At 43.7% G+C, this 20,654-nt stretch overlaps 1 protein-coding gene across 1 annotated transcript in view; it reads right to left on the reverse strand.

Annotated features, from left to right (window-relative positions):
• Positions 1–2,354: 2,354 nt before the first annotated feature.
• The window catches only part of LOC126249676 (uncharacterized), a 169,994-nt gene continuing 151,694 nt past the window's right edge, over positions 2,355–20,654 (reverse strand). The window contains exon 8 of the mRNA XM_049951355.1: positions 2,355–3,146. Within this exon, the coding sequence (XP_049807312.1) occupies positions 3,012–3,146 (135 nt within the window). The 3' untranslated portion in view covers positions 2,355–3,011. The remainder of the gene's footprint in view (positions 3,147–20,654) is intronic.

The raw sequence follows: 20,654 nt of genomic DNA on the forward strand, positions 1-20,654 counted from the left end.
CGTACTGCTCCTCCAGTACTGGTGTTGCTGAGCGTCGCCTACAGGGAGCCATCCACAAGGCACAGTCATGGGCTTTATTCCAACGGCTTCTAGTTTTCAGCCGCAAAGTCGTTTGTTTTGCACTTCTGTCAGCGTCGTACCATTCATCTGGACCCAGAACTTTGCCATCATGACAGTCCACTTACTGTAGTGGAGACATATCGATTCTTAGGACTGGTTTTCGACGCTCGATTGACTTGGCTTCCTTGTCTTCGTCACCTTAAGCAGAAATGCTGGCAGCACCTCAATGCCCTCTGTTGCCTGAGCAACACCAATTGGAGTGCAGATCGCTGCTATGGCTCTACAGAGCCCTTGTCCAAGTCCGGTGACCAGCATACTGGTGGAGGCCTGGGTCCATCCCATTGCAAATCAGACGTGCACAACTGCTCGCCAGTTACGTAGCACACATTCGTAGTTCTCCTGAGCACCCGAATTACCGTCTCTTTTTCCTGCCCGCGGCAGTCCATCTCCCGTACCGGCGACCTAGGTCGAGGCTAACGATTGCGGTGCGTGCGATCGCTTCTGTCTGAACTGCAGTCCTTGTCTGTACCACTTATCCTCGAGGTCCATTTACGTACACCTCCATGGTGTACGCCTCGCTCGCAGCTTCTTCTGGACCTTTCACGTGGCCCTAAGGACTCCGTTAACCCTGCGTCTCTCCACTGTCACTTCCTCTCGATTCTTTACCTGTTCCGGGGCTCTGAAGTGGTTTACACCGACGGCTCGATGGCTGACGGTCGCGTTGGCTTCGCCTATGTCCACAGAGGCCATATTGAACAGCATTCCTTACCCAATGGCTGCAGTGTATTCACTGCAGAGCTGTTGGCCATTTCTCATGCAATTCAGTATCTTCGTTCAAGCCCTGGGGAGTCTTTTCTTTTATGTACTGACTCCTTGAGCAGCCTGAAAACTATCGACCAGTGCTACCCTCGTCAATCCTTGGTAGCGTCCATCCAGGAGTTCATCTATGCCCTTGAACGGTCCAGTCGTTGAGTGGTGTTCGTCTGAACCCCTGGTGACGTCGGAATCCCAGGACATGAACTTGCTGGCAGGCTGGCCAAACAGGCTACACGGAAACCACTTCTGGAGATGGGCATCCCCGCAACTGACCTGCGTTCGTTATTGCGCTGCAAGGTTTTTAAGCGTTGGGAGATGGAATGGCAAAATCTCAGTATGCACAACAAACTGCGACCCATTAGGGGTCCACGAATGTGTGGAAGTCCTCGATGAGGGCCTCTCGCAGGGACTCCGTGGTTCTCTGGCGGCTCCGCATTGGCGTTGCCTGTGCGACCCACGGCTACCTCCTGCGCCGTGAAGACCCACCTCAGTGTCGGTGCGGTGACAGGTTGAGAGTGGCCCATATTCTTCTGCTCTGTCCTTCTTTGGCTGCCTTGCGACTTCATCTGCGGTTGCTGGACTCGTTATCATTGATTTTAGCAGACAACGCCTCATTGGCTGATTTGGTTTTACGTTTCATCCGTGAGGTTGGCTTTTATTATTTGATGTAAGTTTTAGCGTATGTCCTTTGTCCCTCTGTGTCCTCCAACCTAGTGCTTTTAGGGTAGAGGTTTTAATGTGTTGCAGAGAGGCTGGCTTTTCCTTTTTATTTCCGTGATCGGCCAGCCACTATAATCGGCTTCCTTGTTTTACTCTCTTCTGTTTCTTGCATCTCTCTGTTGTTTACTTGTCCTCTGTTGTTCCTTTTAGTGTTCGTTACCTTTCCTTCGTTCTTGTGGTCTTCCTTTCTTTGTGTTTTGTGTTACATGTCTCGTCTGTTTTATTCTCACATTTCTAGCATTGTTTTATTAGGAACAAGAGACCGACTACCTCGTAGTTTGGTCCCTTTCCCCCTCTTTTAAACCAACCAGCCGTAAAAAACGTAAATGTGGATGGTGAATAGTTACTGCTACCCCTATCACTTAAGCCTTCACATCTCTGAGGAATTTTGCTGCTGCGAACTGTCTGTTGCATCCAGCAAGGATGATGTGATGCTTGTTTCTTCTCTTATGTGTCAGTAGACGACCACAAACCAATGTAAATTTCCAAACTGTCAATAAATGCTTAAACCTCAATAAAATTAAAGGGATAAATAACAAGGTGTAAATAAGGTATGAATAACACAAGGTATGAATAATTTTCATTGAAACAAAGGCTATAAATTTACAAATGTTCAATTTATTCACCAAGTAGTTGTATAATATTTCCTGTATTGGTGGAAAAAAAGTTAGCCTAACAACAGGAAACTGCCTATTAGCATAACTAAAAGTTCATGAAGACTTGTACAATGACCAAAATCGACACATGAGTCTATTTCTCTGTCCATAGTTGTGTAAAATTCATAACTTGAAGTGGCTCTCCAACACACTCCATAACTTCTGCTAAACCAGATCACTCAAACACCAAAACTGTAAAGTGTTCAAAAAAACTCGAAGTACACATTATATACTTCACAAACATATCATGTTTTCCAAAAATATTCAGTCTGTCGTGTGAACTTGGGATGTTTGTGTGTGGTCGGACATGCAGGAAGTAGGGACTCGCCACGTGATGTCGTGCCAGGCGGGCACGCTTCCCAGCTAATCTGTGTCTGAGCATTTCGGCTGAGCTGCAGCATGTGTTTTCATCTGCAGAGTCAAAGATAAAACTGACAGACGGAGACATTTTCAAAAGGACCTGACAAATTCATTGCCCAACAGTCCACATAGTTCTGCAGATGTTGACAAACTAAGCACAAAAGCTTTCGGAAAGTAATATTATTGGTGTTTGTCCCTCAGTATAGAAAAACAGGGCATTTCTCAACAGAAAGTAAAGTTGCTAAAAGTAATTCAGTTTTTGAGATGAAGAATCGAAGCTGGTTGCATCAGATGCATGGATACACGAAAAGTAAAATCTGCAGAAAGCTTGGGGAAAGATCCTTCTAGAGTAGGAAAGTTCACTGATAGGCCTAGAGGTCGCTCTGTACTGCATGATGATCAGTTAGAATCACTGACGCTCGACGCTGGCCCATTCAGAACCACAGTGTGCAGGCAGCGGCCGTCATCCGGGAATGTGCTGCCTCGAACCCGCCAGCGTAGCAGTCCTCGCCGCTGCCACACCGTGTGCATCGCCTGCCAATAATACGTACTCATGTAAAAAACGGCTTTATAAAGTTCCAGTTGTCTCAAATAACTAGCATCCTGGGTAATTACACTCAAGAGCAAAAACACTATGACCACAAGGTTAACAATGTGTTGGTCGACCTTTAGAACATAATAACGCAGCGACTCTGCGTGGCATGGATTCGACAAGTCCTTTCGGGAAGTATGTGGCACCAGATGCCTACGTACAGGTCAAGCAATTCCCGTGAATTATGAGCTTGTGCACAGTGGGCATGGAGTTTGCACCTGATAGTGTCCGAGATGTGTCTCGTCAGGTTCACATCACGCGAATTTGGTGGCCACGACATCAACGTGAGTTCACCATCTTGCAGCTCAAACCACTGAGGCACTATTCTGTCCTTGTGACATTGACAATTATCGCACTGGAAGATATCATCGCTGTTGGTTAAGACATTAAGCAGGTAGAGATGCTGATGGCCTGCAATAATGTTCTCGTAGTCCACGGCTGTCATGGTGCCTATCACAAGTTCCAGGGACGTCCACGTCAATGTCGCCAATAGCATAACAGTACTCCATGGCACACGTAATTCGAGCTGCCATTCACGTGAATGACGGTGTATCCGGACACGGCTATCGATCTAATGTAACAAGAAACGTGATTCATGCGACCAGACGGCACGTTTCTGTTGTTTCACGATGCAGTCTCGATGATCCCGTCATAACTGGGAATGTTGTCGGTTTACATGGATATACGTAGTGGTTGTCTGCTGCGGAGCTGCATGTTGAACGATCCATCATATGAATGAGTGTTGTCTGTTCTTTCGGACATATCTGGACGAACAGACAACACGCAGCTATGATACATATTAAGTAAACTGTAGGTGGATGGGGGAGGGGTATCGAGTGCATCGGGACTTTATGCAGAATCGGCGGCGACGAGTGAAAAATGCGTGCCGAGATAGGTCCGTGCATTTGCGAACACTGTGTCCGGATGCCGTGCAGCGGTTAACACAACTTTCTGACAAGCAGGAGATCCCGAGTTCGAATTCCGGGCCGGCACACATTTTCACTCGTCGCCGCCCATTCTGCATAAAGTCCCACTGCAGAAGATACCATCAGTTCCTTCCCTTTCTCCCTCCCCCCCCTCCCCCCACTCCACCTTCAATTTATGTAACTGAATGGTGTGCCCTGAACTATGTGCTACGAAACACATCTGCCTACCCATCTGCACGTGGAGAGCTGACCAGTGTCGTCGTTTCCCAGATAGTCATTGCCGGTGATGAGCCAAAACAGTCTGCCCCTCGTCGAAGTCGCTTATACTAGTAGATTTCTCCGTTTGCCGACCGTATCGTCGACAGTGATTTCTCATTCCAAAGTTAGACCCACACGCCAATAAGAGGATGGTCATAATGTTTGGGCTCATTTGTGTGTGTTAGTTAAATATTCCATTGATCGTTTGAACAATTCTTGTGTCGAAATGATGTGGAACAGGTAAGTTTCCAGGATATGTATACATGATTGGTGTTAACATTAATGAACACACTACCATTTTATTTTTACTCATTGCAATTACAATTAAAAACTAATGAACACATTATCATTTTATTCATATTCATGCAACTACATTTAAAAAAAGTTTCTTACTTGCTATTAATTTATCAATTTTAAGTACAAATTTGTCAATTGAGTAGAAGTAGTCCAGGAAAAACGATTTTAAATTAGATTTGAAACTTGCTTCGCTACTTGTCAGACATTTTATTTTATTGGGAAAATGATCAAAAATTTTTATTGATGCAATTTGAATTCCACCCTGAGCCATTGACAGCTTTAACAATAGGTAATAAAGGTTATTTTTCCCTCTAGTTCTGTAGGTATGTTCATCATTGTACTTCTCAAATTGTGAAGGATTATTTGTAACGAATTTCATTAGGGAAAATATGTAGTATGACAGCGAAGTTAAATACCTAGCTCCTTAAAGAGGTGCCTCCATGACGTATGTGGGTGAACACCACACATTATTCTTACTTCTCGCTTTTCTGCAATCAATACTTTTTTCTAAGTTATGAGTTACACCAGAAAATTATTCCACGCGACATTGAGTGGAAATATTCAAAATATGTTAAGAGGTTGATATGTTTGTTCACTAGATTAACAATTGTATGAAGAGCAAAACTAACTGAACTTAATTGTTTGAGAAACCCAGTAATACACTTCTTCCACTTGATGTTTCCTTCAACATGTAAACCCAAAAATTTGGAGCATTCTACCCTACTTACTGACTCCTGCTCATGTGCTACATCAATTACTGGTATGACTCTTATCTGCCGTACAGAACTGAATGTAGTGTATTTTTTCAAAATTTAGGGAGAGTTCATTTTCTGAGAAGCAGTTAATAATTCTTTGGACATACTATTTACCAATTCTTCCGCTGCTTTCTTCCTAGTGGGATTCATTATAACACTACAATCTCCTGCAAAAAGTACAAATTTTGTTTGTTGAATGTTAACTAGAAGGTCATTCACATATATAAGGAACAGGGATTGACCCAAAATTGAACCCCGTGGAACTCACCTTGTGATTTTACCCCAGTCACAAAAATTTTCTACCTTTCTGACATTGTCTGAATTACTCGGCGCCACGCGGGGTAACCGCACGGTCTCCAGCGTCTTTTACGGTTCGAGTCCTCCCTGCAGCATGATTGTGTGTGTTGTCCTTAGCGTATGTTAGATTAAGTAGAGTGTAAACTTAGGGACCGATGACCTCAACAGTTTGGTTCCATAGGTTCTTACCACAAATTTCCAAAAATTACTTGGCACAACTTTTCGCATTCTGTTAATCAATCATGTTTAAAGCGAGCTGCGTGAAAAGCCATCACTTCCATAAAGTTAGAGTTTTTCTGAGAGAGTATAATGATCTGCGTAATCGCAGGCCTTGGAAGGGTCACAAAAAAAACCAACTGACGATGTATTATTATTTAAGGCTTGTACTATTTGATGAGTGAATGTATAAATAGCATTCTCAGTCGAGCAACCTTTCTGAAATTCAAACTGTGATACACTAAGTAAATTGTTTCCACTTCCGTGTGCGACTACTCTTTATTCTGGTACTACTTCTAGTTGCTTAAAGTTTTGTGAAATGATATTTTTAATATGTTCTCTTGCTTCTTCAGCTGAACCATTTAATCTTACATTAACTGCTATGTTTGGAAAGCAATTCCAAAAGTACTTGCAACTTGTGAATTTTCAGTCACAACATTGTCATTTAGTGTAATTGTTATGGAATCTTGTACACTGGTAGACTGTCCTGTCTTCTGTTTGACAATGTCCCATATAGTTTTTTTTATTATCTGTATTATTTATTTCTGTCAGGACATTTTAATGATTTTACTTGAAATGCTACAGTATTTTTTGTAGTCTGCAAGTAACGTCAGATCTTGACCTACTCTTGCCTTTACATAAATTTCCCTCTTCCTCTTAACATGAGATTTGAATTCCCTTTCTTATCCGCAGCTTACTTGTTCCCTTATGGACCTTTTGGATGATTTCTTAGGAAAGCAACTTTCGAATATTGACATAAATTTACTATGGAATAAATTGATTCTGAGTATGTAGGAACCTGCCTCCAGGATGTAAGGTGTCATACTGTTTATTTCCATTCATTCTTCATCATGATCAGATATCCCATTAGCAGTTGGGTACATATTGTTTCAGCCTGAGCACTGTCTATGAAAATCATATCAATCAGTATCCCAACTATTTTGCTGCATACAAGTTGGAAAATTGACTAATGAAATTAAACTGAAACACCAAAATAATAATTCCGGTTCATGTTTCCTGTCAGTACCTTTTAAGAAATCTGTATTCAAGTCACTATGTACTGCTAAATGTTTCTCCTTGTCTGACAGGTAGCTGAATAAGGCATCTACAGTTCTCAAAAATAGTTGACAGTTTCCTAGAGGGGATCTGTAGACTGTTACAATTATCAGTGAAGTATTCTGCAGTAACAATTCAGATTGTTCTAGGTTCCACTCAACACAAAATCTTTTTGTTTCAATATTTTCGGCTTTATGTCCAACTTTAATGTATGTTGCCAATCCTCCTTTTTCCACGTTAACTCTACACGAAAATGATGCAAGTCTAGAAGCCCCGATATTTAATTTCTCCATCCCTGTGGTTACATGGTGTTCAGAGAGGCACAGAATTTTCCTCATCTTCTAGGCACACAACGAGCTCATCTGTTATGTTTTTCAACAGTATAATGTTCTGATGAAATATATTTTATTTTTCTGGAAACTGTTACACGTTTTATTGCCCTCTACTGCTCTAATTTCTTTCAGTACTTTCTGCCTGTAACTGACTGAAGCCTAAAAAAAGTGCCCCTTTGATTCCAGATATCATAGGGATTTTGTCTTGCGTGCTTGTGCCTCCCCACCTTAAACTTTCTGCAAGGTGCTCAGCTAATCTTTCGTTCCTTTTTAGGCTCAGGCTGCAAGTTGTGTATCGCCGTCTCCTAATCGCAGTAACAGGCACAGCACAGGTAGTTTTGTTTCAGTCAACAATTCAGCCAGCTCTTTGTTGACACGGTTAACAGTGTTTACCCAGGGCTGGTCATATCGCTCCAAAACTTTGACAAACCCCACACGAGTGTGTGCTGTTGCTGCTCCTACTTTCTCCAGGTCACCTTTAATGCTATATTCTAAGTTTTTAGCCAGGCTGTTCCCTGCTTCTCCTACAATAAGTGCCCTTTCCTCGCCATGAAAATCTCTCCACAGGATCCATATGCTTTGTCACCTGGCTAAGCTTGGCACTAGGTTTCACGGTGCTTGTGGCCTGGTATTGTACGCCTCGCTTTTCCTGTATTAATTGGCCTACACCTCTACCCGACTGCTTCCTAATAACGAGTTTCTTTTCTTTCTACGTGACTTTTCTACTTATCTAGCCTTAAAGTCGTCCCTACGAGTCTGCTGCACGCTATGAAGCTCACACTGGTTGAGGCTCTTCCACTATTTCAGGTAACAAGTCAAACTAATTGGTAACCGGAATTTGAAGTGTAATTGCTGAGATTTTCTCCTTTTTGTCTATTATTTGTCACTTTCTCCCAGCTCCCGTTGTCTTTCCTCCTTAAACTTACCTGATTCAAAATATACCATCTGTAATTCTGCCTAGAGGTCACAAATCTTCTTTCCCTGTTCCACAATTTTCTTGTCTATTATATAACCTACAGCTGCAAGGGAGAGCTTCCCTACAACTGCAAGGGAGAGCTTCATCTGATACTTTTTAAACTTCCCCGCTGCATTCTCCTCAATGACACACCAACCCACAGTCCTGACATGTTTCTCCCATACCAATTAACCTAAGGCAACATCCACATTTGTGACACATGACGCTACTCTTGCCGTAAACTAAACAGCACTGCAACACACTTAAACTGTGATAAAGTAGTAATCAGTAAAACTTATTTTTCGGTGCGTTGTGCAGCTAACTTTCTCGCGTCAGTCAGACGTAGAATAACACGATTGATGTGTGCCGCATAGAAAAACTTAAACCGGATGAGAAATGTAAGTAGGGAGACTGAAGACCTCAAAAACGCGAGCACACAAAAAATGTACTCAAAAATCATATCAATTTAGTTTAAATGTAGAGCTGTAACATTTTTAAGGGTGAATAGCATTCTAGTAGTCCTCCAAAGAAAACGACAGAGGAAAGGTGTAAACAATACAATAAAGAAATATACTATGTATATCAGTAGCATTAAGAAAGAGGATAGCATAAGAAGAATCAGACAAGGCTGCGAAACGGAACAATCAGGTCCATTTCATGTAATAAAACTCTGGATGCAAACTAATTTCAGAGATCATTACCACTAGCTGCCTGTATGTGATAGTAGCAACTATCTGGAAAGGAAACGAGCTGTGGTCCACACCTATTGCGCTTATATTTTGTGTACCTATATCTCCTCTTATGACCACCACTTATCAATATAACTCAGAATATGTGGTTGACTGAATCTGAAATTTTCGTGGGTGACAGGATGCTGCACCTTAGTATGACAGCTCTTACAACTTCAGTTGTTACAGGCAGAAAAACAGAGGTCGATCTACATCGACAGAGCATACTAGTTTTGCCATGGGATACCGTTAAGTTGGCGAGCGGCCGAACATTACTCTGTGTGCATTTCTTCCCATCACATTTTTCAAGAGATCCCATAGGTCACTCGCTTCCGAGGTTCCTACCAGTGGCACAGCTGACACCCGCCAGTGGCTGAAGCACCCACAGATAGCTGGATGTAGGGCTTCACAGTCCTCCCCAGTCTCTGAGACTGAAGCCCTCCCAGCCGGACAAACTTAAGGAGTAGCGAGAGAAACCTAAAAAGAAAAAGATCCCCAAAAACCTAGGCACTTGCGGTGGCACCCACACTACCACTGCCTACAAGCTCTGTGTCTGAGGATGGGGTGGTGATTCTGGCGTCCGCTGAGGGCCTAGATCTAGCTGGGCCCTTAGACACATTGGATGTCGATCGCACAGGCACTCATCTGGTGGCAGCAGATGACCCTGAGGCATAGATTGCCTCATAGAGTGTTTCATGCCTTCCCAGTCTCACGATCAGGTAGTCCTCCAGTGGAATTGCGGCGATTTCTTCCACCACCTGGCTGAGCTACGGATACAGTTAAGCTTTACACCTGCTTTCTGCATTGCCCTCCAGGAAACCTGGTTCCCAGCAATGCAGATCCCTGCCCTCTGCGGCTATAAGTGATATTAGAGGAACCATAGAGACTATAATAGTGTCAGGTGGAATTTGCGTCTGTCCTGAACTCAGTATGTAGTGAACCTGTACCCTTTCAAACCCCTTTTAAAGCTGTGGCTCTCAGGATAAGGACGACGCAGAAATAACTATCTGCAATGTATATCTTCCTCCAGATGGTGCAGTACCCCTGAACGTATTGGCTGCACTGATTTATCAACTCCCTAAACCTTTCCTACTTTTGGGAGACTTTTAACGAGCATAATCCCACGCTTATTGGCCGAGGTAGGGAGGTCCAAAATTTACTGTCACAACACGACCTCTGCATCTTAAATATAGGTGCCCCCACACATTTCAGTGTGGCACATGGCGCATATTCGGCCATTGATCTCTCAGTTTGCAGTCCTAGCCTTCTCCCATCTATCCACTGGAGAGCACATGACGACCTGTGTGGTAGTGACCACTTCCCCATATTCCTGTCACTGCCCCGGCGTCATGTCCACGGACGCCTGCCCAGATGGACTTTAAACAAGGCAGACTGGGAAGCCTTTACCTCTGCTGTCACCGCTGAATCTCCCCCACACTGTGCCATGCATGTTGTCTTTGAGCAGATCACTACAACGATCGTTTCTGCAGCGGAAAACGCGATCCCTCGTTCTTCAGGGTATCCCCAGCGAAAGACAGTCCTATGGTGGTCGCCGGAAGTCACTGGGGGAATTAAAGAGCGTCGGCGAGCTCTACAGCGACATAAGCGGCACCCTTCCCTGGAGCACCTAATAGCTTTTAAGCGGCTCCGTGCCCGCGTTCGCCAGCTTATAAAACGACGGAAACAGGAGTGTTGGGAGAGGTATATGTCGACGATTGGGAGCCATACGTCACCTTCCCAAGTATGGGCAAGGATCAAAGGTCTTCTTGGGTACAAGACCCCAACAGGTGTCCCTGGCATTAACTTCGATAGCGTGTTATCTAGCGACGCAAACGCGATTGCCGAGCACCTTGCTGAGCACTATGCTCGTGCCTCTGCGTCGGAGAACTGCCCCCCCCCCCCCCCCCCCCCCCAGCCCTTCGCACCCACAAAGAGCGGATGGAAAGAAAAGTCCTCTCGTTCACTACACGTCACAGTGAACCCTATAACGCCCCATTTACAGAGTGGGAGTTCTTCAGCATCCTTGCACATTGCCCCAACATAGCTCCTGGGCCGGATCGGATCCACAGTCAGATGATTAAACATCTCTCATCTGACTACAAGCGACATATCCTAGTCATCTTCAACCTGATCTGGTGCGATGGCGTCTTTCCATCGCAACGGCGGGAGAGCACCATCATTCCGGAACTCAAACCCAGTCAAACCCGCTTGATGTGGATAGCTAACGGCCCATCAGCCTCACCAACTTCCTTTGTAAGCTGCTGGAACGTATGGAGTGTCGGCGGTTGGGTTGGGTCCTGGAGTCACGTGGCCTACTGGCTCCATGTCAGGGCGGCTTCCGCCAGGGTCGCTGTACCACTGATAATCTTGTCCCCCTCGAGCCTGCCATCCGAACAACATTTTCCAGACGCCAACACCCGGTTGCTGTTTTTTTTTTTATTTACGAAAAGTGTATGACACTACCTGCCGACATCATATCCTTGCCACGTTGTATGGGGCCCGCTCCCGATTTTTATCTAAAACTTCCTGTCGCTCCGTACTTCCCGTGTCCAAGTCGGTGCCTCCCATAGTTCGTATTCAAGAGAATGACGTTCTGCAAGGCTCTGTATTGAGTGTCTCTTTATTTTTAGTGGCTATTAACGGTCTAGCAGCAGCTGTAGGGCCGTTGGTCTCACCTTCTCTGTATGTGGATGACTTCTGCATTTCGTACTGCTCCTCCAGTACTGGGTGTTGCTGAGCGGCGCCTACGGGGAGCCGTTCACAAGGCGCAGTCATGGGCTCTAGCCCACGGCTTCCAGTTTTCAGCCGCGAAGTCGTGTGTCATACATTTCTATCTCCGTCGCACCGTTCATCCAGAACCAGAACTTCACCGTAATGACGATACACTCACTGTAGTGGAGACATATCGATTCTTAGGACTGGTTTTCTTCTCCCGATTGACTTGGCTTCCTCACCTTCGTCAGCTTAAACGGAAGTGCTGGCAGCACCTCAATGCCTACGCTGCCTGAGTAACACCAACTGACGTGCAGAACGCTCTACGCTGCCGCAGCTCTACAGAGCCCTTGTTCAATCGCGCATTGACTATGGGGGTCTGGTTTAGTTTCGGCGGCGCCCTCAGTGTTGCGTTTACTCGACCCAGTGTACAACTGCGGCGTTCGCCTAGCGACGGGAGGTTTTAGAACGAGTGTGGTGACCAGTGTCCTGGTGGAGGCCGGAGTCCCTCCATTGAAGGTTAGGCGTGCACAACTGCTCGCATCCGAATTACCGTCTCCTTTCCCCAACCACGACGGTTGATCTCCCGCATCGGCGGCCCTGGTTAGGGCTTAAGATTGTGGTTCGCGTCCAGTCCCTTCTGTCTGGAGTCCTTCCCATTAGCACCTCTCCTCGAGGTCCATTCACGTTCACCTCCATGGTGTACACCTAGGCATGGCCCTAAGGACTCCATTAACCCAGCGGCCCTCTGTCACTTCCTTTCGATTCTCGACATGTACCGGGTCCATGTAGTGGTTTACACCGACGGCTCGATGGTTTATGGTCACATAGGCTTTGCGTATGTTCATGGAGGACATATTGAACAGCACTCCTTGCCAGATTATTGCAGTGTTTTCAGTGCAGAGCTGGCGGCCATATCTCGTGCTCTTTTGCTCATCCGCCCATGCCCTGGTGAGTCATTTCTCCTGTGTACTGACTCCTTGAGCAGCCTAGAAGCTATCGACCAGTGCTCCCCTCGCCATCCTTTGGTAGCGTCCATTCAGGAGTCCATCTGTGCCCTGGGTAATTGTTCTACTGGGAACAAGAGACGGAAGATCTCGCAGTTTGGTTCCTCACCCCTCTTTTAAACCAGTCAACTTCATTTTTCAAACCGGGAACGCTGGACGGCATACGTCGTCTGGCGCTCCTGCGGCGATGTTAGACAAGGACAGACATGTCATTTCACTCTCTCTGTCATAGTTGGGATTCAGGTATTTGAGTATCTCATACGTGAGTTATAATTCTGTTTAACATTTCTATTTCAGCTTTTGTGTGTTAGGGGTAATTATTGTGGTTACCTTCGTATAATTTTTCGTGTGTGCAAATGACTGCAGTTTATGTGTGTGTGTGTGTGTGTGTGTGTGTGTGTGTGTGTGTGTGTGTGTATTGTGAATTAGATCGGGGACCTAGAAACGATGGGGAGGCTTCTTCCCGCCGTAGCCCTCAGTGGTTCACGACCCCACAACAGGCCACAGCAGTTCACTCACGCCACCGCCGTCCCTCACCGAACCCAGGGCTATAATGCGGTTCGGCCCCCAGTGGACGCCCCCCACCCCCCCCCTCCCCCAGGAATGTCTCATACCAGACGAGTGTAACCCCAAATGTTTGCGTGGTAGGGTAATTATGGTGTACGCGTACGTGGAGACAGTGTTTGCTCAACAATCGCCGATATATGTAACTGAGGTGGAGTAAGGGAAACCAGCGCCGCGCGCATTCGCCGAGGTATGGCCGGCACACCGGACCTCGACACTAATCCGCCGAGCGGATTCGTGCTGGGGACCGGAACGCCTTCCCGCTCGGGAAACAGCGCGTTAGACCGCGCGTCTAGGCGGGCGGGCAACCTTATATTGGGGGTACTTTGCTTCTAACCAATCTGCTGTCACGTAGACTGGCAGCACAAAGTAACTTTGTGTTTCTGAACCATTGGTGAAGTTAATTTATCGAAAATGTTTCAATTTGGTTAATGGGAAATATTTGTGATTGATGCGGAATTATTTCTGTTTCTTAGGTTTGTGGCACCTTATGAGCTTGTGCAGAATGTTTCGTAACTCCCAACATGACATGCAGTGGGGAATCAGCCTCGTGCTTTCCCGACTGATATTAAATGTTTGCTCCTTCTGTTCCTGCTTGCCAAAAGCATCGATTATGTATAGTAAAGTTATTTGTTCAGCAGGCGAATTCTCTTTTGTCCACATGGCTATCACGTGCGACCACGAGCCCCTCAGATTGTGAAACAGTTCCTGTCTACGTGGCTAATGTGTGAAACAATGCATGCAACATATTATGCATGCAAGGACAAGAAGAAATCGAGTACTATTGTTTTACACTGTTATTGGAAAACACTGGTTTCGCTAAAATACCTAGGAGTAACCTAATTAAAACTGGAAGCATATGTTGGGCTGTGTGAAATGTAAATCATCTACAGAATATATACTAGGCATATTTTTTATTACATGTATTTGTTCGTTGGTCTGAGACCCTTATCAGGTTGATTAATGAAAGAGCTGAGGTTTTCGTCATGGGATCGCGAAAATATGACAGGAATGGTCGACAACAACGACATTCCGTAGTAGATACTACGAGAGAGGCTTTTTACTGTTGAGAATAAGAGAAATTCATGATGAAATGCTTTGTGCGATAATTGAATTCTTGGGCACGTCTCGTGAACTGACCACACAGAGGGATTATGGATGTTTACTGAGAGCAAATCTTCCCATGAGAATGGAACAGGATGGGTTGTAATGTACTCTCTACCACTCACCGTAAGGTGAAAAGTGGGTGCTAAGAATTTTATTCTGAGTACACTCCCTGTATAGTCACTAGGACCGTCTAGGAATCTAAAGGATTTTGAATGATGTTTAAGTTCTTTAAAAAATCATATATAAAGCACATAGTGCAATATCAGGCAACTAAGTGGGACGAATTCCATGTCCATGGGAGGGAGGGGTGGAAGAGATATACTTCACTCTAGCCGAAAATCTGGTATCACGTAGATTCAATGTTAAACGCAGTATAATTAAATGTGTCAGGGTCTCTTTGTTCAGTTCTCTGGATAACTATAAATTAATTTCTGCCTATATTTTCACCATTAGAAAACGGAGTCTGCAGGCAAAAATTCGAAATTTTTTACATTTTAGAAAACAAGTACTAGAATATTTTTCATTCTTCCTTGAACAAAATGGTATATAAGTAGTCTTTGTGTGAAGTGTAGAAGTACTTAATTTTTAATTTTATTGTATGATTTGTGTATCTCTGAACCTACTTAATTTCGATGTGCACGTCTTTATACGTGAATAACTTGGAAACTATGCTATATATAAAGCTGTGATTTTCTCTTATCGATAGAAAAGACGTGGCGCTAAATGTTGACCACGTTGCTGTTTACAGTATGTCTGTCGCTTGGCTGTTTTTCGTTTGGGAGTAAGTAAATTTTGTGTGGAATAGTGTATTTTGAAATGATTTGATGTATCGTGATGACTGGGTGTTGTGTGATGTCCTTAGGTTAGTTAGGTTTAAGTAGTTCTAAGTACTAGGGGACTGATGACCATAGATGTTAAGTCCAAAAGTGCTCAGAGCCATTTGAACCATTTTTGATTTGATGTAGTTTGACATAATATAAACCGGCCTAGAAGTGCCAGTCTCTTTCAGAAACCTAATTCTGGTGGTAACCAATACTTTATAAATATAAAATCATGTGCCTTGTAAGAGGTTGCCCACCAGCAGTGTAACATAAAATAACCTGAATTTGAATCCAGACAACAAAGCAGTTGCGCCCTCCACATTACAAATTAAGCTAAAATAAGTACACAGTCTGAGAAAATAGAATTACTAGAGCAAACCTTAGCAAACAGTACTTCTGGTGGTAAGTTCCATAGTGCTCAGAGCCAAAAGTACTTTTGGTTTAGGCTCTGTCTTACGCGATGTGAACTTTCTAAGGCAAGTGTTGTGTGATTCATTGTGCTGTGATCTTTGTGGTGGAAAAGTAATTGTAGAAGAAGATTTATCGGAAAGAAATTGACTAATAGCAGAAAAAGTAATTATTTGAACTGACTGCCATAGCGGACAGTCATTTGGTACTTAAAAATAATGCAAGAACAAAGTTTGAGGTTAATGTTAGACTCTTCTGAGCCATGACAGCTGCTAGTAGGGGCAGCTCTTTCTGCTCACTTATGAATCTTCCACCACCACCACCACCTTCAAAAATTCAGAAGTTCATTGCAGTTACAGGACAAGCAGTTCAATCTCGTGCTTTCCTATCAGTGAAGGCCGCAACAAACGAGGCTACTGAAATGAACAAGGGCAGCATTGATATACCTATTGCAATTGATGGGACATGGCAAAAACATGACCACACCTAAAAAAAAAAAAAAAAAAAAAAAAAAAAAAAAAAAAAAAAAAAACTGTTGCCGCAGCTAAAAGCACAGACACAGGAAAACTTACTGATTTTGAGGCATTTGCAAAACATTGCAACAGTGAGAAAAACTATGAAGGTACTAGCGGAGGAATGGAAACTAATGCAGCAGTGAAACCGTTGTGTGATAACTTCAAAAAAGAGCTATTCAGTACACGGGGTTTCTTGGGTATGGTGATTCCCTAGCGTATAAGTGTGTAGTTGAAATCATATGGAAATGTGGAGATAAAGAAACTGGAATGCGTCTGACATGTGCAAAAGACGATGGGCACACGCCTCAGAAAATTGAAACAAACTCTTTGCACTACCACATTGGCAGATGACAAGCTACCGAGAGGCCGACTGGCTGATAAACCAATAGGTTCAGCAGTATTATGGTATGGCCATCAGGAATAACGGAACTGTTTTAGAAAATACGAATAAAGCAGTATTGGCCTCATACACATACAAACTCTCAACTGACAGAAAACCCATGCATTCACTTTATCCACCTGGACGTGAACCACGATGTAAATTCTGGAAGGTTGAAGTTTTGAGTACGAGGACTCTATTCCGGAAGCTGTTGTGGAAAACATTAAGCCAGTTTATAGGGACCTAGCTCACCCAGGCTTCATCCAAAAGTGTCTACATGGCCGGACTCAGGCTCCCAGTGAGTCTTTCAATAATGTTATCTAACTCTTGTGATAGCTACATGAAACTTAGTGAGCTGTTTTAATATAACATATTATACCTACTAAAGAACAGTCATGGTTGTCATACGAGTAGGTATTATTCTAGGACTTACGTGTACAAATATCCATAATAAAAATAGCTTAATTTAAAAAAAATTAATACCTCTGGTTCTTTTGTGTCTTATCTCTTGATTCTGCTTCAGTACACGTAAATAACATTGATAAGTTAGCTGAAAAAAAATTAGATTATCTTCATTGGTTCCAGAGACCAAGTTACATGAAATTGGCTTATTTAACACTGATTGAAATGGCCCTGTAAACTTCCAGTAAGTTCTTAAAAATCGTATGTAAACTGCACAGGGCACTATCAGGCAACTAAATGGTATAAGTTCCTATAGTGCCTACGGGAGTTGGGGGGGGGGGGGGGAGAGTTTACTCTACTCTAGACGAAATCTGATACTGTGTAGATACTATACTAAGCGCTGTATGATTAAAAGTATCAATGTTCCTTTGTTCGCTGCTCTGGAGAACTATAAACGTACCTCTGCGTATGTTCACGTCATTAAAAAACTATGTCTGGTATAGCGATCATAAAAGAGAATAAGTTGCGTACAGAGGAATGTAGAGAATAATCTCTTAATTGATAAGTGCTTGAGAGTGGAATGAAAAGGACATTGATAACATTATTACAACATACAGTGACTGGCAGAATGTGTTTAAACGTGACCTGTCCTCTCTATAGGAGAGATGCAACACTAAGCCGGCCGCGGTGGTCTCGCGGTTCTAGGCGCGCAGTGCGGAACCGTGCGACTGCTACGGTCGCAGGTTCGAATCCTGCCTCGGGCATGGATGTGTGTGATGTCCTTAGGTTAGTTAGGTTTAAGTAGTTCTAAGTTCTAGGGGACTTATGACCACAGCAGTTGAGTCCCATAGTGCTCAGAGCCATTTTTTTTGCAACACTAATAGGCAGTAGCGATGTACGATGTGTGAACAAAAAATATGCTGAATGAAATCTTAAGAAGCAGCTACTGGCTCTACAACCATTTTATGTAATTTGTCCGATAGCCCGATCCGTTGAGACAGGCAGCGTCAAGTAGGAACATGTTCTAACTTGTCAGCCAGCGTCCAGAGACGGTAGACTTAAGCTGTATTTGCACTAGCTTGGGGATCCGTGCTCGCCACGCACGTACCCACAAAACAGTTGTGGACCCCCTGGGGGATCACTGAGCCTGTCAGCGCAGCGAACGAGGGAGGAGTGGTGGCACACTACGCGTCCACACATCTCCGAGCACTTGGCTTCGACTCTCGCCCACCAGACATCGATGGGCGACCTGGTCCTTCCCATCACGGATTTCGAATAACGCGTGAACGTTTAAGCTCTGTTACAAGTTGCAAAAAAGGTGCCAAAGAAACTAATGAAATGTTGAAACTGGTGTATGGTGATAACGCTGTTACTATGTAGACTGTCAACAAGTGATAAGAGCGATTTAATAGCGGATATGAGTCGGTAGAACACAAGCAACTTTCTCGGCGTCCATTAACCTCCATAAACAGAAGAGAACGTGCCAACAGTGGAAAAAATTATTTATTCATACGAATAACTTTTCGAGAGCTTACAGAAGAACTTAGCATTTCGTACGGGTCCATGCAAAGCATTTTAATCCATCATTTGCAAATGAGATTAGTGAGCGTAAAATTTGACCGCAGACTTTTGAGTGATGAACAGAAGGAAAATCGTGCGTCAGTTTGCACAAAGATGAAGGATCGTCTTCGTTCAGATCCGGGCTTCATGTCAAGAACTGTAGCTCGAGATGAAATTGGGTCTATGGGTACGACCATGAGACGAAAATTTAGAGTCCCTAATGGAAAACCAATGAATATCTTCGCCCTAAAACAGCATGTCAGGCAAAAATTGAATATAAAAGTCATATTCATCGTTTATTTCGGTATTGTCGGCATAGTGCGTTCAGAGTTCGTTCAAAGAGGAGCAACTGTAAACGCTGAAATTTACAAAGGCGCACTGCAACGTTTACAAAACGGTGTACGAAGAAAGAGAGCAGAAAAATGGCCAATGGCTTTCTTCTTCATTACAACAAAGCGCTGTGCTACACCCCGATTTTCTGTCGCGAGTTTTGGGCCGCCTCCCTCAGCAGATTTAAGTCCACACTCTTCTCAAATATTAAAACCTTGTTTAAAGAGAAACATTGTGAGGAGCATGACAGACCAGCTAAGAACGTCCTCCCAAAAGAAGCCTTCCAAAAATGTTTTGTCATTGGTTCAACGTTGGGATAAGTGCATTGCTGGCCAACGACGGTACTTTGAAGGAGACTAAATCAAAATCCGTGTAAGCTTATTACTTTGCTTCTAATTAAATAGTGCACCGTATTTTTTAATCACATCTCATACATTGCACCTAAATATGCATCTTTTTAATTCCATAGTCTTCAGGAAAATGCTTCATAAAATGATAATGTTACTCCACAGGTCTTGTGATGGCTGACTTCATCGAAGCCTTTCTCTGAATTGATTTCAACAGCCCTAATGTCTGTGCCTGATGTCACAAGAAGACGGTGCTCTTAAGTAACTGATTCCATCTATGGAGATTTTGTTGGGTCTGTTTTAATCTTGCCATCATGACACGAGACACGATTTTCGAGTCTACACATAACAACGTTATCGGTCTGAAATCCTAGTTTCTTCTTATGAATGAGTACGATTATTCTGAGTTCTATTTCAGAGTATAAGTGTCCGCAGCATTATTTTCCCCTTGCTTCTTCTGTGAACTCTTCCTTAACGATTGGCCAAAATTTTTATAAAATTCGTAGGGGGTAACATCTATCTCTGGGCTCCTGTTGCTGGTATGTTTGTATTATGTCTTCTGTTCTACTTTGGATTTTGGTTCGGATGAAGTAGTAATACTTTTGTGTGATAGATACATGTACAATCTTGTAACAGGTGTGGTATTTTTGTATAATGAAAAGGTCGTGATCCACCCAACCTTTGGAAATGATACTTTATCCCCTCCCCGCAAACATTTTTGTTCACTATATTACCTATATACCTCTGTTTGCATTTTTTTCTTTCTGTTGTTAGATGCAAGATGATTCACTCCTTTGGCACATGCCCATGATCCTTGCATGTGATGATATTTTCTTGTAGTTTGCTTCCTCAGTCTTTCCCGTTACCCACTTCTGCTTACAGTTCACGAATTAGAATGTAGCAATATTCGATGTTCCTCCTGTCGTTATTTAGCCTGAAGGCTACATTCGTATATAGTTGTTAGAGACCAGATTTCACCAAATTTTCTCACTAATCAGCTGTGTCGTGAGAGAAACGTTTCCAGTTGACCCAAAACTAGTAACGAACACCGAACACTAACTTTATCAATGCTATTTCGAGGATGATGCAGTTTAATTTCCAGTATCTTCTACCACTTATTCTTGGACGAGGTGGACATTTTACTTTAATGATTATGGCGTGGTGGTCAGAGAAGCTGATACACATGTCATAACCTTGCACATCAAATCCCATTGTGGTACAAATTCTATCATGCCTTGATGCTGTTAGGGCAAAACACATGTGTAGTGAGAAGATGTAATAGCAAGTTTCTCAGTCACATCAGTAATGATAGTTGATGCTGATAACTGCATTGTGATCGCTTGCCGCTGCTAACCTGTGGATGTATGAAACACAGCCATATGGGTTATAAGGAAATGAATCCACGACAAATTTCTCTCATCTGGACGTTTCTGTCGGTACTGTTCAGCTAGCTCGACGCTTTGAATGTTCGCTCTTGC

The sequence above is a fragment of the Schistocerca nitens genome, chromosome 3, assembly GCF_023898315.1.
Source record: "Schistocerca nitens isolate TAMUIC-IGC-003100 chromosome 3, iqSchNite1.1, whole genome shotgun sequence".
NCBI classification, from domain to species: domain Eukaryota; kingdom Metazoa; phylum Arthropoda; class Insecta; order Orthoptera; family Acrididae; genus Schistocerca; species Schistocerca nitens.